At 51.3% G+C, this 23,641-nt stretch overlaps 6 protein-coding genes across 6 annotated transcripts; 4 read left to right on the forward strand and 2 right to left on the reverse strand.

The window, feature by feature from the left end:
* Nucleotides 1–628: 628 nt before the first annotated feature.
* On the forward strand, nucleotides 629–1,807 carry ASPVEDRAFT_53400 (uncharacterized protein; the record flags this gene model as incomplete). Its single annotated transcript, XM_040814788.1, has 1 exon — nucleotides 629–1,807. One exon carries the CDS (start codon nucleotides 629–631, stop codon nucleotides 1,805–1,807), a length of 1,179 nt encoding a protein of 392 aa, XP_040668552.1.
* Nucleotides 1,808–2,744: 937 nt separating this feature from the next.
* Nucleotides 2,745–7,250, reverse strand: ASPVEDRAFT_42300 (C2 domain protein). The gene is made up of 5 exons (XM_040812556.1): nucleotides 6,540–7,250; nucleotides 6,454–6,489; nucleotides 6,022–6,396; nucleotides 4,479–5,966; nucleotides 2,745–4,428 (listed from the first exon to the last, which is right to left on the reverse strand). Exons 1-5 carry the CDS (start codon nucleotides 6,864–6,866, stop codon nucleotides 2,932–2,934), a joined length of 3,723 nt encoding a protein of 1,240 aa, XP_040668553.1. The 5' UTR covers nucleotides 6,867–7,250; the 3' UTR covers nucleotides 2,745–2,931.
* Nucleotides 7,251–7,633: 383 nt separating this feature from the next.
* ASPVEDRAFT_42303 (uncharacterized protein) lies at nucleotides 7,634–8,342 on the reverse strand. Its single transcript, XM_040812557.1, has one exon. It carries the CDS (start codon nucleotides 8,283–8,285, stop codon nucleotides 7,770–7,772), a length of 516 nt encoding a protein of 171 aa, XP_040668554.1. The 5' UTR covers nucleotides 8,286–8,342; the 3' UTR covers nucleotides 7,634–7,769.
* Nucleotides 8,343–8,859: 517 nt separating this feature from the next.
* On the forward strand, nucleotides 8,860–10,255 carry ASPVEDRAFT_42304 (uncharacterized protein). Its single transcript, XM_040812558.1, has 2 exons — nucleotides 8,860–9,184; nucleotides 9,275–10,255. The coding sequence occupies exons 1-2, from the start codon at nucleotides 9,049–9,051 to the stop codon at nucleotides 10,006–10,008; spliced, it is 870 nt and encodes a 289-aa protein (XP_040668555.1). The 5' UTR covers nucleotides 8,860–9,048; the 3' UTR covers nucleotides 10,009–10,255.
* A 2,638-nt stretch (nucleotides 10,256–12,893) lies between these two features.
* Nucleotides 12,894–15,232, forward strand: ASPVEDRAFT_131904 (acetate--CoA ligase; the record flags this gene model as incomplete). The annotated part of the gene is made up of 6 exons (XM_040806870.1): nucleotides 12,894–12,932; nucleotides 12,997–14,247; nucleotides 14,315–14,575; nucleotides 14,644–14,773; nucleotides 14,833–15,107; nucleotides 15,170–15,232. 6 exons carry the CDS (start codon nucleotides 12,894–12,896, stop codon nucleotides 15,230–15,232), a joined length of 2,019 nt encoding a protein of 672 aa, XP_040668556.1.
* An 899-nt stretch (nucleotides 15,233–16,131) lies between these two features.
* On the forward strand, nucleotides 16,132–23,604 carry ASPVEDRAFT_42307 (nucleoporin family protein). Its single transcript, XM_040812559.1, has 5 exons — nucleotides 16,132–16,636; nucleotides 16,949–17,062; nucleotides 17,422–21,203; nucleotides 21,261–23,159; nucleotides 23,214–23,604. The coding sequence occupies exons 1-5, from the start codon at nucleotides 16,540–16,542 to the stop codon at nucleotides 23,325–23,327; spliced, it is 6,006 nt and encodes a 2,001-aa protein (XP_040668557.1). The 5' UTR covers nucleotides 16,132–16,539; the 3' UTR covers nucleotides 23,328–23,604.
* Nucleotides 23,605–23,641: the final 37 nt, after the last annotated feature.

Raw genomic sequence — 23,641 nt, forward strand, 5'->3', positions numbered from 1 at the left:
AACTGCCACATTTTGCGATCGTCCTCATTTATAGACGGGAGGCGAACATTTCTGATCTTCACTTGGGTTCCTTGGGAATGCTTTTGCCTACGGGTTGGGTTTCTCGTCCCTTCGTTTTCCATTTATTTTTTTTTTAATTGCTGTAATTTTTAATTCTATTTTTTCTAATCGTATACCGATGTCGTGTCGGCTCCGCAGCGGCGTCATCCTCTTCTAAATTGGGAAAATCCTCGTTTCCCACAGGCGCCCAAAAGCCCTCGTCCTCGCCTTCTTCTCGTTTTTTTTCTCGTCGCTCGCTCGATCGCTTTTTCATCGCTTCCTTGCTTTTCTGCCACTGCTCGACCCGACAGCGGTTCTCGTGGTTTCATATATGGTCGCTGGGTCTCGCCTGCTCTCGCTCCCAGCCACTCTGCGCTCTCTTCTAAGCGCTCACATGCGGGGCGCACTGCCATCGTCGACTCTCGTCTTCTCACTGCTGCGCCAATCCTGCCCTCTGTCACATCTCTGCGTCAGCGTCAACTCGCGAATCTCACCCTTGTGCTCTCAAACATCCTAATCGTCATATTACTATCCCTGCTGCCCGCCGCGGCGCATCTCTCACCGTTGTTTGTCTGCGCCGCCCTCCGCCATGCTCGCAACCCAAATGCCCCCTCCGGCCTCGCATCTTCCATCTCTCACATCGAACTCGTCCGGGGCAGAAGCACCTGCTTCGCATTCAACCATGTCTCCCGCCCTTCCTCCACAGCGTTCCACAGTATCACATTCCAACATGGCTTGCGGCCTCACATCAAATGCGACAAATCGACCCCCCACGCTCTCAAGGCCGAAACTCACCCTCCAAACCTCCTCGCTTCCTGTCACATTTGGCCGTTCGACAACGGGCTTATCACTTTCCCTGGCCACCGGTGCCACAGCATCTCCCACTGTTCACAACACCTTCAAGAATGCGTACGATGCTGCATATCCACCTTCGGCAACTGTCTCCCCGTCTAGATCCACCAGCACTCGCTTCTCCAAACCGTCATCACCGTATACTTCCAGCAACCCCTACCAGCTACCACTCGGTGTAAAGAGCATCCTTCGCAACTCACGCTTGGAACGACGACCGAGCCAAGCGGCTCCAAACGGGCCTAATGGTTCTTCATCATCACGCCGAGTATTCTTCCCGACCAAGAAGCAAGTCAGCTATCGTTATCCGTTAGAGGAGGAAATCAAGACCGTCAAGTACACGGCACGCCATTCAGATATAGTCTCCGACTCGGAAGCTGAGCCTAGTGAAACAAGCTCCGACGATGACTCGGACTACTCTAGCTCCAGCCTAGTTTCGTCGGATACTACACCCTCGGACGACGAGGCCAACCCTTCCGAGCCACCCGCAGACAAGAAGAAAAAGAAGCGAAAGTATCGCAGCAATGAACGGCAAGTTCGCGCAGTCGCCCTCAGGGATGGCTTGGGGGACCCATATACCTCGGTAAACTCGCCAACACCCCAAACACCTCTACAAGGCCGCCTCAAGCGTCGTCGCGAATGGAGATGGACACTAGGCCCGCTAGACGAAGCCGGCAGTACCCCAGTTTCTTCACAATCGTCTACATCAAATGCTCAACTATCCACTCCATCGGAATCAGGGCAAGATCCCGAGGATCCCGCAAAGGAACCTGACACCCTTTCCCTCAACGTGGCGACGCTTCGACCCACACCCCAACCATCACAATTGACGACCCCAATCTCCCTCGCTCCGAGTGACGCATCAGAAAGCAACACCGCCCTTTCACCAGAGGTTGCAGACTCCGATCCACCCCATTAACTACTAGCTGGCGGGGCACTTCTTATTACTATTATTTCATGCATCTGCTTCGCATTTCAGATTACGATTTATGCATCATAGACGCATTGGCATTATTAGCATTTGCCATATGATGGCACGGGATTCGATTACTCGAGCCACTCAGCCGATACTTATGGATGAGCTGGCGCACTACTATTTATTTATAGATCGTCGCCTTACGTCGACCTTTCTTACCTGCATACTTCTTTCTATTCTTATATATACTTTCTAATTATTTCCTACACAAACACACATTTATTCGGGTACTCCTCATTATTCTCCACACACAGACACCTATCTCAATTTCTGTTCTACCTATGCAAGCCAAACCGTTGTCTGGTACAACGTAAGCGCCTGCAGATCTCTTCATCTTTGATACTGTACCATGCGTGAATACGAATCCAAACCAATTTTCGATCACTTCACACTCTATACCCCGTACTTGAAATTTTTATCCCCACAAATCAAGCACGATAAGCTATACACGCAGTCTAAGTCCGAGTTTTTACGGAGCAAAGCCGGAGTACAGCAGTCGTACGTAGTATGTAGTCGTGACCACGTAGCCCTGCCGTGCCGAACCCTTGAATACGAGGTCCTTCCCACGCGACACCAAAACCTTAAGCTAAATCCAAATCGAACACGAATACGATTTATTTACGATGCTGATCGATGCAGATGGAAGAACCTTCTGCAGATCACTCTGCTTCGCTTCCAAAGTTGGTTCATCAATATGTCTGTCTAGTCTACTGATAGTGGAAGGGAAGGGGGCAATTATCGACGGAGCCGCGTTTCCGGTTTGTATCGACACGAGAATTGCTGTGATCGGATAAGATGGGATTGGAAGTTGGTGAGGTATACGACCTACTTCATTACGCCTTCTCCATATGAAGCCCCAATCGGTCTGGTGGGGTTAAATGTTAAAGTAATGGTTATAATTCATGTGAAGTCTTGTTATCAAGTGGCTTTACCAATTAGGCAAAAATGCTACTTCCATAAAGAACCATCTGACACCATATACAGCAGACAGTTGCTAACAAATCATGACAACATCATCTCAAAATAATTACACAACGAAAGAAATAAGGTACTTGGACGAGATGGGCTTAGGTCCCTGTCTCAGTCTCAATATCAGGCTCTCTGCCAGCCAGATCCCCACTGAACCTTTGCTTGACCTTCCTCAATGCAAACACGGCCTCGTCCTTTGCAAACGATGCGTTACGGGCTGGCTTCCATTGCATTATCCCGCGTTGATGGCGCTGCTCGCTGCGTTTGGCGGCCTTTTTGGAAGATTTTGTGGAGTCTGACATTGTCTCGATCGTGGATGTCTGGCTGGGCCCGGTTCTTTTGCTGTCAGCGGTGCTTGGACGGGATCCTGTCGTGTTGGCGTTCGGAATGCCTCCAATGGTGCCGTTTGGGCCGTTTAGGCCTTGATGCGCCTCGTGTTCGGGCTTCTGTCCCTGTCCGTGGACGTGTCCAGGTTCGTGTTCTTGCTCGTTGGAGGAGTCACTGAGCTCAGAGGCTTCGTCATCGTCAGGGAGGTGCATAACTGTCCCTTGTTGGGCCGGTCCTCTCCTGCCCTGGTTCTGTTCATCGGCTTTGACCTGAACAAGAGGATCCTGGCCGAATGCACCACTCCAGTCTTGACCTTCTTTGTCGATCCAACGGCGGCGCTCCTTCGGGTCAGCGACCTTGAGGATGTCGCGGCCCTGGAGGAGAGATTGCTCGTGCATTTGCTCTGTACGCTCGGGGACTTCTGCCTCGATGTGCCGGGAACGGACACCCTCGGCGATGCAAGCTTCCCATGTTTCGAAAGTCTCGCGGGTGTGGTTGTCGACGACGAAGTGTTCATGGGATTCGTCAATGCCTGGCGTGAAAGTGCAGCTGAACCGGAGGCGGCCGATTACTTGGACGTCTTCAAGGCCCGGGCTGCGTTTGTTCTCCAGGTTGTCCTCGGTGATGTAGTTCTGCGTGAGACGTTTTCCGTTCTTCGTTTGCCAGATTGGGAGGTCTACCGGTAAATCCCCGTTGTCGATGAGGTGCTGAAGCCAGAGGATAGCGTATCCGGTGGTGCCATGTTTGCCTTGGGTGAGGAATTCGAAAACGATGGGGGATCGGTAGCGATGCTTAACAGGGAGACGGACATCAAGTTGGGAGAGGTCAAAGGAGGAGCTATCCCCGTTGACGGTGCATACATGTCGCGGGATCTTCCTGCTGCTACCTCCCGTTCGCAAGCGGATCTTAGTTCGTTGGTTAAGGCCTTGTGCAGTGATGTTGTTGGACGTGAATTGGAACGTCCCAACGTCCCATCCGAGCATATTTGGAGGAAGCTTGGTCTCGACATGTCTGAAGAGAAGCGAAATGCGGACCCGACCGAAGCCAATTCCTCCATCTAGAGGATACCACCTAGTGACCTGGGAGCTAGTCTGGAAGAGATCGGAAAGTTTGAGAGGGACGAGACCTAGAATAGGATCGTGCTCTCTGTATCTCTGGTCTCTGACAACCACGGTGACAACAGCTGAGCGCCAATCACGCACGAATCTTTCTGTTCCGGCGTTGAAAATGGGCTTTGAGCTCAGTGCTTTTGCTCGTGTACGATAGATCTGTAAAGCGTTAGGTGAGGAATATGTGGTAGATAAAGGGAGCGACTTACGAGTTCGTCGTTTAGAATGATCTTGCAATAACTGGTTGGCAAATCTTCACCTTGCTCCTCAGTGTTCTCTCCAAAAGCCCTAGCCGGCTCATACTCCCTCCCCCGGCGATCGCCATTACTGCCCTTGATGTTGGCAAGCTGAAGGTTGACAATCTGATGCACAACAATACTGCAGATCCCACTTGGCCACAGGGGATCAGGCGGCGTATGTGTGACGGCTTCATCCTCTTCTGTATCGAGGATCCCCTTGTCATCTTCGAATTTGGGGTCATCCTTGAGGTTCTTGGGCAAGTCCTTAATCTTACCGTCGGTTCTCAGCTCGTTTCTCAGTTTCGGTTTGCCAAAGTAGCCGACTTCCCAGTGCAGTTCTCCGGGCATCTCACTTCCTTCGTTCATGCCCTGGAGCTTTGAGACGTGCTGGTACATACGGCACGGGTGCTGGATCATTTCACGAATGGGCAGCTCGACTTTGCCAACGACATCATCTGCCGTGTGGCGATCGGAGTCCCAGAGCTCAACGCTAAGGTTCTCGTTCGCTTTGATGAGCTCGGCGTTCACAAGCAATGCTGCTGTCTCTTCCCATACCGGATTCAGATCATCGCAAATCACCCTTGTGCAATACATCGGCTTTCCATATTTCGAAAACGAAAGGTTGATGTAAGGGTCACTTCCACCACCATGGCTACCGCGCGAGTCTTGTTTGCTTAATCCCGTAGCACGGTGGATACGAACCCACATTATTCCAAGCGCCTGTGTATCTTTGACAATATCGTCACCCTTTATCATCATGCTAAGATCCATGGTCATTGACTTTGGGGCCGCAAAGATACCGCACGCAGTACCAATGGCATAATTGACAAAGTTGGAAATCAAGGGGAGGTTCAAGACATTGACTCCTGTTTTGAACATCGGCATACAGCCGGCTCGGATATGGGGAATCCCAGCAAGACTAAACGTTAAGTCCTTGACGAAGGGGGCTTCAGGAACCAGTTGGAGTCTACCACGGACCGTTCCCACCATCTCAATAAGTTCCACAAAGACTGGAAATGGTACACCAAAGAGACCGCGGACACCAAGGTAGAAAACGAGCTGCATGTGCATGTTGCGAGCTTTGGCGGAAGCACTCTGGCCGCTGGGCTTTGCATGGTAGGCGAAAGAAGCCTCGAAGTTGTAGAAACTCCCGCCTTCCTCCAAAGCAGCTGCCTCTTCGGCATCCTTGTTTTCGACGTTGTTCTGATGGGCATTTTCTTGCAACTGCTGTACATGATCGTCCGGCAGTGCGCGCAGACTTAGCAGTCGAAGTGGATTATTCCCTTGGTCAATCTCTGCAATGCGAACATTCTCGATAACACCGGGCGAAGATGCTTGCATGATATCCTCAATTGTATCAGCAACCGGTGCCAGCATGTCGGGATTGACCAATCCCCAGATAATCCCCATGAACGTGTTCATCCACTCAACAGATTCCGGCAATAGATTCGCCGTTGCCTGCATGACGCGCTCGTTAACATTATCAACTATCGTCGCCCAGCAGCAAACTTACCATTTGTCCTCTCAATTGCTCGCTACTCCATTCCATTTCCCTACCACTTCGAATCACTTCTTGTACCCATAACCACACGCCACTAGAAATACAGGCAGCTAGAGGAATCAGACCCCAATATGAGGCCCCAAAGGTCCGGCCTAGGACAATAATGCCACATACGATACCAATACACAGGGAAGTCCCGCGCTTCTCAAGATTCTCGAACATGGGCTTAAAAGATATTGTAGGAGTCGGGTGGAAAAGAACATTCGTTCGTTCTCCATGAATTGGGACGTCTGAAGTAGTTCCCTCGGCGATGGGGTCTGGAGGTGCTGTAATATCTTGATTTTCCTTGTATTCGGCGAGCGTTTGGTTCGCATCTGTCTTCACCGACTTTGACAAAGCATCAGCAGTCATTCAATTTGACAATGGGATGAGGAAGTAGCTCACTGTCTGTTTTCCAAGATTGGCATTCGGTACCACCAACTTCATTTAGTTAGCAAGGAAAGTGGCATTGTAGGGGACAGGAACATTACCGTTGGCTCCTTTACGGGCTCCATAGCAGTCTCATCCAAATCCTCAACTTCAATTTCCCTACCAGTTGTAGGATCCGTGACCTCGCGCGTCCTGCCCTTTCCTACTTTGCGAGGTCGATGAGGGATGGCACCCTCCGCCTGTGGCCGCCCTTCTGGCTGGCTCTTCCCGGCCATGGCTCTCTCGTGGGCTTCACGTTCCCTCTGATCTTCTTGAAGGCGTTCCATGAACCGCCCAATCGTCGGCACCGGGTTGGCTCCGCTCCAATGCTCCCCAACCCGGTGCTGGTTGGGGGACTGGGCCGCCGCCCCCTTCGGATGAGGAGGCATGGTGAACGGGCTGTGACCTAGTTCCTGAAGGCGTAGAAGGTAGTCTTGGGGGTAATTACTGGTGAATGATAGGCTCAATGGACGTCCTAACTTCCAGAGCTAGGTATGGTTTCCGCAGAGTGAAGGTCAGCCGAAGCTTAGATGCGGTAGAGGACAGAGAGAGAGATGATGAAAAAGGGACATGTTGAAATTCCAAGGTCATCAGCCTTATGGCAAGTAGGAAACTACGTCACTAAGGTGAATTGGCCTGGACGCTGCGCGTACGATGGACAGTGGATGGGCCGCTGAGATGAGCTGCCCGGGCGAGCTGGTGGAGCCCGTCAATCGGATGATGTCACCACCACCGCGATCTCCTGCTCCAGCTCTCATCTCGGCCTCTCCCAGGCTTTCTCTCCCGAATTGAACCAGGAAAATGCTTCACTGGTTTTGCTGATCTTGTATCTATTATTGTCGGTGCCTAATTGATCTAGCTTTCATGTGGGTTGATGTTGTGTCTTGTTGAATCAGACGCATCGTCGCATACCCACCAGTACTACCGAACCAAGTACACGGTATATCCGCACCCTGTCGTCAGCCAAGGAACATTCCTTTAAAGTCGGTTCAGGGAGGGCCTCGTTTAGAAAAAAAAAATATACAGTCGCCTCCTCACGTTGATTAACCCTGTGAATTATGTGGATTATTATGCTGTCCTATGTGGTCCAGCCATTCAATTGAGGGTTTCGTCATCAGATGTCATACTACAGGGTCCATCAGAATATACTTGCTCCCGACTGTTCTTATTCAGGGATTGATTGGTCAATTCTGCAGTATCGTAAGCTTTACTTGTGATAGTATATTCTTGACACTAGTACGTACAGGACCTCCTTTCCATAATTCTGCATCCGCCGCATTGCCTCTCTCCCTTTATTCTTCGTTCCTCCCTTTGTCTTCCCCATATTCCCCAATTTCAACCAGTGGTGTTAAAGCCCTTAACTCTTGTACATGCGCCCAGGTAAGTAGCATCAAATCAATGCCTAGCAGGGACCAGAATAGTAGACCGATGGGGAAGAGACAATTGCACCAATATTTGACGAGAGTGTGACCCCATGTATAGCTGTCAGGAACTTGCATCCAATAGATAGCCGAAAATGTGCGATACCAAGATATCAGGACCCAATATCCTTCGACTGGCTCTAGGACAAGAAGAATGACATGGAAAATGAGCAAATTTCGAGCATCTTTAACTGAGCGAAGAGACCCTCTTCTTCTGAGCCAGTCGGTCGTAGGTCTTTTCTCTCCTTTCTTGTGTTCCGAGAGTCGAGCATCTTGCAATTGTGCCCACCAGGCTGCATATACCAAGAAGAGTATCCAATGCCAACCGGGACCTCGAAGCCAGTGAAGGATATACTGAGGCAAGGTATGTTCCCCACGGGTGGGCATCGTCTTGGCCGAGGTAATGGAGTATGATACGCGGGCCTTGAAATAAGCAAACAAAAAAAAAAGTATATATATATATCAGACTGTCGAGAGAGAAGACAAAAGAAAAGTCGTGGTCTGCATTATATTTGAACCGGGCGCACTAGATGCGCTAGCTAGGAAAAAGTGATCGGATCTACGTCGGTTATGGGCCGTTGGCCAATGCCACGCAACATCAGCTTCTCAATTCAAAGAATCTCCAGGGTTTGGAGCTAGGATAGGCCGGGGCCCTCAGATGCGAGAATAGATGTGTCTGTTTTAAGATTCGAGGACACTTGACATTCATGGCGGTAGCCTCCTGCAACCGCTGGAGACCAGGGAGCCAGCAATGGAATCGATAAATCTGTCTGGTATTTCCAGCAATTACTATACTATACCAGTCAGAGCCACCATCAAATGTGATGTGAGAAGATAGTTCTTATTATTACGCTTGAGTGCTGTGTGAGAGTATAGATTGAGTAGATATGTACGCTAACCCGATTTGGCCAGCCACCATCAGCCAGATGATCCGCGAAATTCACACCTTCCACCACCAGCTTCAGCATCAAATTCCACTTGGGACAGTATCAACAACTCACAGACCTTCGGAACTGAAGTCCCTGGGTCGTACTTTTGAACCCAAATTAACTCTTATTGCCAGCCTTTCATCGTTCCTTCTCTAACCGCGCCCCGCCCTTGAATGCGCGTCGAGTTGAACACCGCACAACGTCATTGACACAGGTTTCCAATGTCTTCAGCCGATGAATCACCCGCTCAGCGAGCAGCCCGATTGCGGCGCGAACGCCGTGAGGCCAAGATAAAGGAGGGAGGAGTGTCTCGTTTAGACAAAATCACAAGCTTGAGTGGACGAACACCCTCAAAAGGTACGACTGGCAAATTGATTTCTCTTGGCCTCCAGCTTTGCTGCTATATTCAATCCACGAGACGTACAAGCTAATTAGTATTCTGCACAGATCGTGAGGAGGCGTCACCGTCTCCTTCCCCACAGCCTCCCGTTGCTGGCCTCTCCCCAAGCCCCGAACCACGAGCAACGCCGCAACAAGCACAACAAACATCTAGCCAGGCACCACCACAGCCGAGTGTCGAAGACGTATCTCCAGATGCGCTCCGCCAACAGGAAGAGGCTCTCCGTGCCCTCCTCCGCCAGCCAGAGCCCTCTCAACAGGAAGGCGGCGAAGAAGAAGACCCGACCTTGAAACTCTTGAACTCTCTCATGGGCGGAATTCCTGGCGCCGCGCAGGGTGCCAATCCCGGTGGGGGTCCGGGCGGAGATGCTCCAGGTGGTATCCCTGCGGGACTTGCTTCTTCACTTGGTCTTCCGCCGTGGATGGCGGACGTGCTTGGCTCTGCATCACAGCCACCGTCTGAGGAACAAAAGAAGGCTGTCTTGACCTGGAAGATTCTGCACATTCTGTTTTCGGTGGTGCTTGGGGTCTACATTGTTTTCCTGGCCAGTTCGTCTGTTGCAACGTACGGCAAACAACCGCCGCCTCCGGCCACAGCACGGAATCCATTCCTTTTCTTTACGACGGGAGAGCTTGTGTTGAGCGGGGCGAGGATCATCATGAAGAATGGTGGGCCACCTGGGCCATTTCTTTACATTCAGCTGCTGCGAGACTTTATTCGCGATGGCAGTATCGTTCTCTTCTTGTTTGGTATGGGCTCTTGGTGGAATCAGGGATGGTAACAGCCTTCATAGCCTTTGAAATTTATGTTCCAATTTCGACCATTCTATGAAGAAGTCATTCATATAGCTGATTGAAAATAATTTCATCTGAACGAATTTACTTTGCATTGTGATGCCCGCATTTCTCAAACTTCCCCCAACCCGGGCTTTTCTTTTGAACGTACCTGCGTATAGTTGACTCCATACCAGGAATATACATCTTGATAATGGGGAGCCCACAAACTCCCCACAACCCACAACCCACATTCGACATTTAAATGGCATATCTCCTACTGCACTATAGTCTAGTTTCTGACAGCGCGGCTGAAATATTAACCCTTTTCCCACAATGATACTCAATCAGCCACTCTGACACTCACATGCAGTATGCACGGATCCCTCCGAATCCCTCCCCACAGCTCCTCGAGTGGGACAAGTTAACAAACTTAGTTCGTATAAGGTGTCATAAACGAGCCGCTTCTATTCGCCTAATATGCAGTATAGTTTTGTTGGGTATCTCGTTATGCATTTACCTTTACCTTGTACGTATAATTACATAGCTAGTTGCAGCCAGTATCAGCGTAGCCAACCCTCCAATTGCTGTTTACAGTGTACGGTGTACATTGACGGGGGAACTGTGGAGCAGCATTGCATTTGATTTTGTGGCTCTGTGGGTAGGTTCATGCATTGTCGTGGGATGGAGCGGTTTCTGGATGGTGTGCTGCAGCTTGTGCTGTCGTTACTCGCTACTGGTACTGAATGAGACAGGAGGGGTTGTGGAGAGGAGACGGGATATCCGAGAGTTGAGAGGCTCTGCCAGATAATCAGTGGCACTGGCTGTTGATCTTTTCTGTGTGGTATGGAGTGTGCGGATTCGAAGGTGGGACGCTGGGATAAGAGGTGGCCCGTTGGGTGGTAACTGGGACTAAATTAGAGAGTACACCGTCGAGCATATTTACCCAGTGCTACAGTCGATCCAACTGCAGATCGCGAGCGCAATGTTGGACACCAAAGCTTGTGTTGACCATTTAGTGAATGGTGTTTGACCCAGGGACATCTAGCGAAATATGTCAGACATATATTTGGAATTCCTTCGGCACTGAAAGTAAAGAGCGAAGCAACAGCCAGACCGTTGAGGCTTAGAAATTGTACTCCAGTGCCGTGCCAGCAAATGTCAATCTCCCCGCGACCGAACTCGACGGCGGGAGGATCCATCTGGAACTGAACAACTTCGCGCCGTCTTTACCCGCGCAACTATGGCCGTGATTGGCTAGAAAGCCCGTAGAAGAGCCCTCGCTCGATGAGTCGAAATTAACACTCGCGACTCGCAGTGAGGCTTGAGACAATGAAGGCCCGAAGGCCCTGTTTTCCGTTTGATCAGAGAGCTTCAGCAAGGGCGAACCCCGGATGCGGACTAGGACTAGTTGTTTGGCGGTCCGGACCAGCAACCCCGTTTTGAGGCGGGAACCAAGGTTGCTTTGAGCCACTCGTGGGCTCTGTCAGAATGTCATCATGTTAGGGTTGCTTTGTGGTCACACGGCAGGGAGGTACTTTGATCGCGATTCTCGAACTGCTGGCGGGGTACGGGCGAGGAACCGACAGCTTTTCCGCAAACAGAATCCCACGATCCGCGAGGGGTCAACCCGGCTTCAAGGACGGGGCCACCTGCTCGAATGAGTATACCCTTATTGCTTACTGATCGAACAGATGCAAGTGCTCCATGACCCCGATGCTGGGAAGATTCCTGTTCCAGGAAAGAGTTTGGACTTCTCCCCGCACGGTTGAATACTAATTATACTAGCACTTAGCATGCTGCTGCTAGGCGCTTGGCTGGCGTTCTTGTGATCCCTCCGCCCGGGGATTCAGGCACCGTCTGATTCGCCGTTTGGCTCAACCGCCATGGCATACTTCATAGTTACCCGTAGGTCCAGTCGCCGCAAAAACGGATGAAACATGCATTCAAACGGTTGCAATAACCGACACAGCAGTACCCTCGGGCAGCGTAATTGTTGTAATTAGCGTACCGTGATTTGGCAGATTGCAGTCGGCTTGGGACTGGACGCGGATCCGCCCCGGAGCAACGGAAACGAAAAGCAACGACGGCCAAGCCCCGCATGGCCGAGTCTGTTTTTGTGGAGGGGGCAAGTGTCAACGTTGCGCAACTTGGGCCTCTCCGGAATCGCTTCTGCAGGGGGGGCGATCCTGCGAGGGAACAATAATATAGAAATAATATTGGACGGCTGTTGTCCTGATTGAGATCCCGTGGGTTCCAGCGCAGATGCAGGACGCTTGCACTGCTGGTTACACAGGAACCTACAGTAGCAGTCGAGAGCTTGGGGAAAGCTGCCACTGGATCGAAGAACCGAGAACCAGCAAGTTGCTGGACGGTCGCCCGGAAAAGGATCGACCTCGTCCCCGGTGCCGCATCGTCAACTCGGAGTTTGTTCCAACGCTAGGTTGGGTATAATCGCCTTATAAGAGCGACATCCCCTCCGGACACCCGGGCAGCGGGACCTCAACAATTATTCCCTCCTTCTAGTTCTAGCCCACACGAAATTAAATAGCTGTGCGCTCCCAGTCCCAGTTTCTGAGAGATTCCCATCTATCTCTCTCCCCTCCATTCTGCCCCTCCTCTAGCTCGTTTCCTTTCCCTCTTTTCCCCCTCACCTCCCTCGTCGTCCTCGCCTTCGTCGTTGATTCCTGCAGAGCTACCCCTCCACCTCTCTAGCTACCCCACCACGACACCTCGGAACGGTAAGCTTAAATCCCACCAGCTCACGTGCCGATCTTGCTCCCCAGCACCGAAATAACACCGAGCTTTTTCTTTTGTTCTCGCTGAGATTATTTTCTGACTTTCCCGGGTGTGCATCGTGCAGGAATACTCAGATTCGTGATCCCCAGTCATAATGAGTGACGGTCCTATTGCACCACCCAAACCCGCCGTGGTAAGCAGCCGCCTTGAGTTCCAGCTGTCGAGCCAATTGTTTTCGACTAATTGTGATCTCTCAGGTTGCGGAGGCCCATGAGGTCGACACCTTCCACGTTCCCAAGGCATTCTACGACAAGCACCCAGTTAAAACCGGCCCTCATCTTAAGGATCTGAATGATTACAAAAAGCTCTACGAAGAATCCATTCGCAACCCCGACCAATTCTGGGCTCACCATGCCCGACAACTTCTCTCCTTCGATAAAGACTTCCAAACCACCCGCCTAGGTTCATTGGAGAACGGCGATGTCGCTTGGTTCCCTGAAGGTCAGATCAATGCTTCTTACAACTGTGTTGATCGCCACGCCATTCAGAACCCCGACAAAGTTGCCATCATCTACGAAGCTGACGAGCCCAATGAGGGCCGCACAATCACATACGGAGAGCTCCTCCGCGAAGTGTCGCGAGTTGCCTGGGTTCTGAAGCAACGCGGGGTCAAGAAGGGTGACACTGTTGCCATCTACATGCCTATGATTCCGGAAGCTCTCGTCGCCTTCCTTGCATGCTCACGTATCGGTGCCGTCCACTCCGTCGTTTTTGCTGGTTTCTCCTCAGACTCCCTGCGCGACCGTGTCCTCGACGCTGGCTCTAAGGTTGTCATCACAACAGACGAAGGAAAGCGAGGCGGTAAGATCATTGGAACCAAGCGTATTGTGGACGAGGGTCTTAAGCAATGCCCCGATGTGTCGACTGTCCTTGTTTACAAGCGCACCGGCGCCGAGGTTCCCTGGACCGAAGGCCGTGATATCTGGTGGCACGATGAGGTTGAAAAATACCCGTCCTACATCGCTCCCGAGCCCGTTAACTCTGAAGACCCCCTCTTCCTCCTATATACTTCCGGCTCTACTGGTAAGCCCAAGGGTGTCATGCACACCACTGCTGGCTACCTGCTGGGCGCGGCTATGACAGGTAAATACGTCTTTGATATCCACGACGGTGACCGCTATTTCTGCGGTGGTGATGTTGGTTGGATTACTGGTCACACCTACGTGGTATACGCACCCCTACTACTGGGTGTCGCAACAGTCGTCTTTGAGAGTACCCCGGCCTACCCCAACTTTTCGCGCTACTGGGACGTGATCGAGAAGCACAAGGTTACCCAATTCTACGTCGCCCCCACGGCCTTGCGTTTGTTGAAGAGAGCTGGAGATGAGCATATTCACCACAAGATGGAACACTTGCGTATCCTGGGATCTGTCGGTGAGCCGATTGCTGCCGAGGTCTGGAAGTGGTACTTCGAGAAAGTCGGGAAGGAGGATGCTCACATTTGCGATGTAAGTTGCTTTTTCTTTGCTTTTTTGCTTTTCAAGTTTCAACACCCCTCTAACCTCGAATGAATAGACCTACTGGCAAACCGAGACCGGCTCCCACGTCATTACTCCCTTGGGTGGCATTACCCCCACGAAGCCCGGTAGCGCGTCTTTGCCGTTCTTTGGTATTGAGCCTGCTATCATCGACCCAGTATCCGGCGAGGAGATCTCGGGCAACGATGTTGAAGGTGTGCTTGCCTTCAAGCAGCCCTGGCCCAGTATGGCCCGCACCGTGTGGGGTGCCCACAAGCGCTATATGGACACATACCTGAACGTGTACAAGGGCTACTACGTACGATCCCTCTTTTTTTCCCCCCTACATTTGCTTCGAGCTCAAGGAGGCTGACATAATTTCAATAGTTCACCGGAGATGGAGCTGGCCGTGACCACGACGGATACTACTGGATTCGCGGTCGTGTTGATGACGTTGTTAATGTGTCCGGTCACCGTTTGTCAACTGCGGAAATCGAGGCCGCCCTCCTTGAACACCGTAAGTCAATATTTCATATTATCATAAGAAAATGAAATGTGCGCTAATCAACTCGATAGACATGGTTGCTGAAGCTGCCGTGGTTGGTATCACTGACGAATTGACGGGTCAAGCCGTCAACGCCTTCGTTTCTCTCAAGGAAGGTAATGAGTCGAACGACCAAGTCCGGAAAGACCTTGTCCTTCAAGTCCGAAAATCGATCGGACCGTTCGCCGCTCCCAAGTCTGTCTTTGTTGTTGAGGACCTGCCCAAGACCCGTAGCGGTAAGATCATGCGTCGTATTCTGCGAAAGATCCTGAGTGGCGAAGAGGACAGTCTGGGTGACATTTCAACGGTAAGACCTTTGCCTTCTTGTTAATATCATACTTTGTAAACGAGACTAATCCTTTACTTCAGCTGTCCGACCCCTCCGTGGTTGAAAAGATCATCGCCACAGTACACGCTTCCCGTGGGAAATAAGCTATAAATTCCTGGGCAAGAAATACGGTTGAAAAGCCATATATACGATAAAAATGTGTCATGGTGAAGACTATCTGGGTTGACTTGATAAATGATTCGGCCGGTGGCACGCCCATTAAGATGAGGATAAAGCGTGATATATTTACTTGTTAGTCGTGTGATTCCCATGTTTCGTTGGACTTTCGGAGCGGCTGTTTTGTAAATGACTAGCTATAACTTATGATATTTATAGTACATCTTTAGTCATTTATTCATATATATTTTATATATTTATAAAATCTTGTACTCTTAGGTTGTATCTTAAAACGTAGCTTAACTTGAAGACATTGACGACCCTGGCCATTGCTAATTGAACATTGTAAAAGTATTCATGTCAGTAATATAACATGGGCTTTGCCTTGTAAAGATCATGGCTACTCTTTGGAATCTTTGTGGAGGCTTAATTGAGCCTGTTCAGTCTTTCGGAGCGGCCTGGACTGCATTGGGCAACAGTTCGTTAGGTAGAAAGGACAAATGCCATTGTCCGGATACGCATTTCGGGAGAGGGCAACCCGTTCAGATCATGTGAGCACCTCTTTGAGTCAAATGTTTGTGATAATGGCTTTAACCATTGGACGGAGGGGAGTCGCCCTGTATTGTATATGTAGGCAGTGAAGACAGCGATTCATTTCTCAGGCTCTCGTCCCGTCGATTGGTGGTCGTAATTCAGGCAGCAGTGTCACGTGGACGACATTCAACTTCCGGCCAGCACTGACCCGACAATACGAGGTATTACAATACAAGAGCTTCCAAAGAGTGGGGCCTGAAACACAACGTCGTACTGTATGGTTATCAGAAGGCGGTTAAGCCTAATTAGTAGTTCCTCTCCCTGCTGGCACTTTTCCTTAACACCAGTGCGCGTCAGTTTCCTCACCTCATCTCGACCCTTCGCCTTCTTCCTTCTTCTCACCCCCCATCCTTTCGTCCTTCTGGACTCGTCAAGATCCTTGCTCTGACGACGCCTCTCCGTCGGCAGCTGGTGTGACACTTCTTTTTTTCATTTACTTTTTATTCGCTTTTTGCTTGGTGATCGGCTCTCGTTGAGAGGGAAAAAAAAACAAACACCTTCACTCAACTTGTTCGCACCCTTTGCGCGTACTTTATCATAGCGCATTGCAGTCGAACGTTTTGTCTATCGCGTTACGTTTACCTTTTAGCTGGAAGTTCCGACTGTTTCGCACCGGTTCGCAAGCTTTCGCGACTGCTCGCAACACCCGGATCCTCGAGTGAACCGATGAATCTATAATACCTCGAAATACACAGTCATCATGTCGTTTGGCGGATTTGGAGGAGGATTTGGTCAGAATAACCAGCAGAGTTCCAGCTTTGGAACAGGCTCTGGCTTTGGCACGGGTACTGGTGGAGGTAGGTCCCTTTTGTCCACTCGCTTGCCGTTATGATCTCGCCGAGGAACCCTTTCTTGGATCTTCGGCTGCCTCTCCTTTTTTTTTTTTTTTTTCATGGTCTCTTTCAATCTTGTTTCCTTTCATGATCGGTCTATGGCTGGTGCTTGTGACATCGACGTCGATCGACCGACCCGTGGCGGCCCTGTACGGTTTCCAACAGTTAATCAATCCGCGCGGAGGCCTTCGGCGCTGAATAGCTCAGCAGCAACACCATAAGAGAAAGGATCGCAGCTTTATGACAGTCTCTGACAGTCTCTATCCGAAAATTTAGGTTTTGGATCAACCTCAACATCGTCCCCTTTTGGTGGGGGTAACACATCAGGCGGTGCTGGTGGTGGTGGTGGCCTGTTTGGAAATACCTCCAGCAGTTTTGGTTCCGGTGGAGGTATGTGCTTGATGCATCAGGTTCAACCATTATTCGATGAGCTTTGCGATCCTTTCTCTTCTACGGCCACCTTGGACGGATTCTCTCTCTCCTTCCTGCAAAATCTGTCGGCTTTTTTTGGTCTGCGTCGGAATTTCCTATACCGATCGCCTCGACCTCCCCTGGCCTTTCGAATGAAAACTGCGGAAGGGGATTATGCCGACTAGTGGGATCCGTACCTAGGATGGCTTTGCTCTCAATTTCTTTTCTTTTCTTTTTCCTTTTCAAAGTTTATTCTTATTTCTGTACTTTTCTATATTCCTGTCGTTTATACAACGAGTCTGTCCATTACGCGCTGCTAACGTATACTGTCTCTATAGGATTTGGAACGAACACTCAGAACCAGGCGGGCTCAGCGTTTGGAAAACCTGCAGGAGGCTTCGGAACTGGAGCATCTGGCGGAGGCCTTTTCGGAAGCTCCAACACAACAACATCTACCACAGGCGGTGGCTTTGGTGGCGGCTTTGGCTCTACTACTGGAGGCACGTCTGGATTTGGTAGCACGAACACCGGCGGCGGGATGTTCGGAAGTAAGCCTGCAGGAGGGTTTGGTAGTACAACTGGGACAGGGACTGGTACCGGTTTTGGCGCTGGAGCTGGAGCTGGAACTGGCTTTGGAAGCAGTGCTGGATCAGGATTTGGAAGTGCAACAGGAACTGCATTTCAGCAGGCCGTCCCGCCTTCCGATGGCACTGGCAGCACCCCGTTCAGTGCCTTTACTGAGAAGGACGCAGCTTCTTCTGTTATGAACCATTACCAAAGCATATCTTTTATGCAGCCCTACAGCAAATACTCGTTTGAAGAACTTCGACTGGGTGATTATAATGCGGGTCGCAGATTCGGAAATGGGAGTGGGCAGGCAGGTGCCTTTGGCTCTTCAGCCTTTGGGGGATCGGGATTTGGATCTCAGCCCCAGTCTACTGGGTTCGGTAACACTTCGTCTCCTTTCGGTGGTGCCGCTGCCACTAGTGCCCCGTCAGCATTTGGCTCAACTCAGACATCGGGCGGTTTTGGGTCTACTGCTACATCCAACCCCCTGTTTGGAGCTTCCAAACCCGCTACCTCCTTATTTGGCGGAGGTGCTGCCTCTTCAGCCCCCGCTCAACCTAGTTTATTCGGAACTAGCTCAAACACTACAAACACTGGATTTGGTTCTGGTACTGGCACCGGTGGCGCCTTTGGATCTGGTGGATCGCTATTCGGCAGCAATAATCAACAACAACAGCAAAATAAACCCCTATTTGGCGGAGGCACTGGAACCACAGGCTCGACAGGTTTTGGTGGTGGTTTTGGCGCGTCGAATACCAGCACCTCTACGCCGTTTGGTGGCACTGCAGCTACGTCCTCACCATTCGGGGGTGGCCAGCAACAGCAGACTGGTACCAGCGCTTTTGGTGGCTTCGGACAAAATCAAAACCAGAACCAAACCCAGAATAAGGGACTATTTGGCGGCTTCGGTGGAGGCGCTCAGCAACCGGCTACCGCTACTGGTGGAGGTGGCCTCTTTGGAGGGGGTAGTACTGCCAACACAGGCTCAGGCTCCTCCCTCTTCGGACAGAATAACCAGCAGAGTCAACAGCCAGCTGCTGGTGGCTCGCTCTTCGGAGGAAATAACCAGCAGACTGGGACCAGCTCCCTTTTCGGTGGTAACCAACAACAAGGCCAGAAGAGTTTGTTTGGGGGAGGAGCAACCACGGGCACTGGCACTGGCACAGGCAGCGCCTTCGGTGGTTTTGGAAACACTCAAACCCAACAAACCGGAACTGGTCTCTTCGGCGGTGCTCAGAACCAGCAGCAGCAAAAGCCTAGTCTGTTCGGTGGCTCTACGGGCACAGGCGGGTCGTCGTTGTTTGGCGGGGGCACTGGGAACCAAAATACGGGCTCATCGCTTTTTGGTGGTGCCCAGAACCAGCAACAACAGACTGGGGGTCTGGGAACCTCGAGCCTCTTTGGCGGTTCTCAGCAACAGCAACCCCAACAAATGCAGCAATCACAGCCTGCGCCTGGTAGCTTCCAGGCTTCCCTTCTCGACGGCAACCCCTATGGCAACCAGTCAATCTTCTCGGGTCTGCCTGCGCCGAACACTGCTAGTCCCGGCCCCTTGGCCACCCCGCTGTCTTCTGCGAACAAGCAGAAGCAGCGCACACCCCTGCCAGTCTACAAAATCACGCCTAGTGCTGCCAACCGTCTCATCACCCCGCCTAAGCCCCGAGGCTACGGATTCTCTTATTCCACTTATGGATCTCCCTCTAGCACTACCAGCACTCCTAATGGCCTTGGTGGAAGTCTCCTTGGAGGAGGTATGCGCGGCAGCTTCGGTGGCAGCCTGGGCCGTGGCACTTTTAGCAAGAGCTTCTCTACAAGCAATTTGCGCAAGACATTCGATCCAGAAACCGACAGCGTCTTGTCTCCTGGTGCTCTTTCTTCTGGTAACTCGCGCCTATCGAGTGGTAATCTGAAGCGCCTGACCATCGACCGAAGTCTGCGAAACGATCTCTTCACTCGCTCTCCTAGCACACCTACCGCAATAACCAATGGGGACGACGCCGGCCCAAGCAAAGTCAGAAAGAAGGTCAGCTTCGAGTCAACTCCTGATGGCACGACTGGTGGTGAAGTTGTCCCCGTGACATCCCAGTCCCCCGAACCTACCCCAGAAGAACTAGGCTTCTTGCGCTCAGTTCGCAAGAGTGGAACTACCAATGGTGTCAACGGTGTAAAGCCGGCGACCGAAATCTCTGCTCAACCTGAGATGGAGTCCGTTTCGAACAGAAGAACCCTTATCACTGTCCCAGAAGATACTGAGAGTGCCTCGCCTGCTTCGTCATTCGAGGATGGCACGCGACTGCCCTTCACTCCTAGCGGTGACCCCCAGCCAGGCGAATACTGGATGAAGCCAACAAAGGCTGAACTCAGCAAGTTGAGCCGTGAGGAGCTGAAGCGTTTCACCGGGCTGACAGTTGGCCGTCAGCGTTGCGGTTCGGTCACTTTCGATGACCCCGTCGACTTGACTCAGATTGATCTGGACAATATCTTTTCTGGTCTGATCGACATTGGCGTACGTAAGATTACTGTGTACCCTGACGAGTCCATGAAACCTGCTAGAGGCAAGGGTCTGAACGTTCCATCTACCCTGCGCATTGAAAACTCTTGGCCGCGTGGTCGAGACAAGAAGAGCCCTTCATCACTCACCAGCGGCCCACTTTTCGACAAACATCTTGACCGTCTAATGAAGGTACACAATACGGAGTTCGTTAGATATGAGACCGATACCGGAACCTGGGTGTTCCGGGTGGCTCACTACACGACATATGGTCTTGACTATGATGACGAGGAAGAAGAAGGTGAGAGCCACAACCAAAGCACCCTGAGTGCTGCTCCTGACACCCCGACTACTTTGAAGGCTCAATTCCCTGCCGACCGCGATCTGACCGTTGGCTCGGAGCAGATGTCCACCTACTCCATTGACGATTCCTTTGCGAGTTCGGTAGGGGGAGTCGACGACGACACATTCGATTTCAAAAAGCGTAAATTGGTTCCCGGGGCGTTTGGTAATCAGGCGATGGAGACGGTGGAGGAACAGGAGCTAGGATCCGAAAATGAAACCGAGTCTTTTTTAGAGGAAGGCTCCACGGGTTCAACTGAACAGGATGGCGACGACGTCACCGAGAGCCAGCAATCTGTTGGCGAGTCAGAAATTGAATTAGATGAAGGCGAGGAAATGGATATGGCGGGCACCTTTCCTAACCTTGATCGTACCGTGGAGCATGACAACGATGAGGATATGGGCGACGAAACCACCCAGCCCTCATTGAAACCCTGGAACACCCCCCCCAAAGCCCGCCTCGACCTTACCGGCGACTGGGCTGAACAATTGCAACGAACTATCAGCCCAAGAAAGCAGAACCGCGATGCTCTCCGTGAGATCCAAGCGAACGCTTTTAACGAGAGACTACTTAATGATGGGACGCCGACGAAAGCAGCAGCGAATACTCAGCAAAAGGGGTTCAACACCAGTATTGACCTGATGAATTCTTTGTTCCAGAAACCCCGCAAGCAAGCTCAATCTCCGGCGAAACCACAGCCGCAAACGAAAGGTTTCGAGGTATGACATCTCACCCTTAAATGTGTTTATTCATTGGATCAAAGCTAACTGATGTAGTGGCCGTACCACAAGCAGCCAAAGACCTTTGCAGGAGAATCGAACGAAATGAGCAAAGATGACTTGGATTTCCACCACTCCTTCAAACCTCGATGGGGTCCCGTCAATTCTTTGATCTGCGCAAAAAGTGACATGAGTGAGCATGGATCCAGGGACCCTCATTGGAGGGGAAAACTTTCCATTACCAGCGAAGGGCGGGATATTGTTGTCCTTGCTCCTGAGCGGACTTCAATGCCCGATGAAATGCTCGAGATCCAACGAAAACAATCTTCTATCACTCGTGTTGATGGTCAGCCCTTTGCTCGACTTGCGCAAGCCAACTTCGAACAGTTCACCCAGGCATCACAATCTGTTCATTCCGACCAGGAACATCTGATTTGGGAGTTGGCGAACATTTTGTTCAACGATCAAATTGAAGATGACCTGTCCGCGGGCGTTCCTTCACAGCTCCGGCAAAAGTACCTCCACCGCATTAAGAAAGACCGGTTGAGTCGGCTCTGGGAAGGTATTGTTCGTGAAAGAAACACACATGCCGTAAACAAAGCCAGTTCCGCCGAGGAGCGCGCCATTTACCTGTTGTGTTCGCACCGTGTCGAGGAAGCCTGCAGCGTTTTGATGTCAGGCCAGAATTTCCACCTCGCAACACTTGTCTCCCAGATTGGGCGGGATCCGACTACGCGGCGTGATATGGCCAAGCAAATCGAGTCGTGGCGCGAACAAAATGTCTTTTCTGAGATGAGCGAGCCGATCCGAGCCTTGTACGAACTTCTGGCTGGCAATGCCCTCCGCAGCGATGGGAAGTCTGGAGGAGCGCTTGAGGACCGTGCATCAACATTCACTTTCTCCGAGCGATTCGAGTTGGATTGGTTCCAGGCTTTTGGCCTTCGCCTCTGGTATGGAATCAGTGATGACGAGCCCTTGGAGATCGCAGTTTCGGACTACGCACAAGATCTCAGGAGTGGACAGGAACCTGCATTCCCTTCGCCTTCCCATCTGGACAATGACCGGGGCTTGTGGCATACATCTCCCGACACCGTTGGCCATGAGTCCCCTCTTTGGGTTTTGCTGAAAACATACACAGCGACTCTTGGAGTGTCTAAGGCTACCGGCGTGCCTTCACTTGAGCTACCTGCTGCATTGCTGCCAGAGTCGGTAACGGGAGACAAGCTGTCAAACCGCCTATCATTCCAACTTTGCCAGGTGCTTGCTGCAGCGCTTGGACGGTATGAGCGTCTGACCGTTAATGTTTCTCAGATGGACCAACTTGCGTGGGAGTATGGTTGGGAGCTAAGTGCAACCGGTAACCTTACCCAGACTTTGTTTGTCTTGCTTCATCTATCGCATGCTTCGGACCGCGAGAGGGCCGTAAAGGAGGTACTTGCAAGGTTTGCCGCCCAGTTACCAGAGCCACTTACACCAGAAAGCTCGCCGGGTGCAATCTGGTTGCAGCTTACCCATGACCTCCAAATTCCCGAGAGTTGGATTTGGATGTCCAAGGCTCTTTATGCTCGGAACGTCGGCGACGCAGCGCGTGAGGTCGATTGTCTTGTCCGCGGAAAGAACTGGAATGATGCCCATGCCACATTCTGTCGGATCGTTGGCCCGACGGCTGTCATCGAGCACGATTATAAGACTCTCGAGACATTATTGTCTGGATTTGGAGAAGCGCCGGAACGCAAGGTGCGCGGCTGGGCTAGCGGTGGTGGAGTCTACGAGGATTTCCTCCAGTTGGCGACGGCCCGGGGGCGTGACCCTCAGCGCCTGAACCGCTTGGTGGATGCGCTGGTGACTATGGGTGAGGTTATCAATAAATCAGGCGTGGAAGGGTTGGAAGAGCGCGTGGCGTTCAAAGAAATGAGCCGCATTGTTGCTGGCTGGACCACCCTGGAGGACGCAAAGGTGAGCTTTTCCTGCTTTTATCTAAGACGAATAGACATATTAACTCCTACCCAGGCAATGGAAATGTCCCGTGTCCTTCGACTTCCTCTGACAGGCGATGCTCGTCTTCTGCAGACTGCGGAGATGAGCAGGCGGTACTATAGCGTTATTATGGCGGGGGGTTACTGAAATCTGACTCGAGAAATTTAAAGAACCTAGATCCGTTCCGTTCCATTCGTGTCTCTGTTGCGTCTACTTTGATTACATTGTCCAATCCTGTACTCTAGCTTAGCTCATGTTTTGTTTTGCTATTTGACTTTTGCCCTGTATCTCTTTTTAATGAAGCTATGCTGGATGTTTCAGAATGTTTTGTGAGTTTCTTTACATGTCCCGTGCGTGGCATGCCTTGTCTAGATAGTTGCTTTACTCTGCAGTAGGTAGATGATATCAGAGATGATTCGCCTTGGTCCTAGCCCATTCGTAGCTGGTCTTATGTGTAGATG

The sequence above is a fragment of the Aspergillus versicolor genome, assembly GCF_001890125.1.
Source record: "Aspergillus versicolor CBS 583.65 unplaced genomic scaffold ASPVEscaffold_5, whole genome shotgun sequence".
NCBI lineage: Eukaryota > Fungi > Ascomycota > Eurotiomycetes > Eurotiales > Aspergillaceae > Aspergillus > Aspergillus versicolor.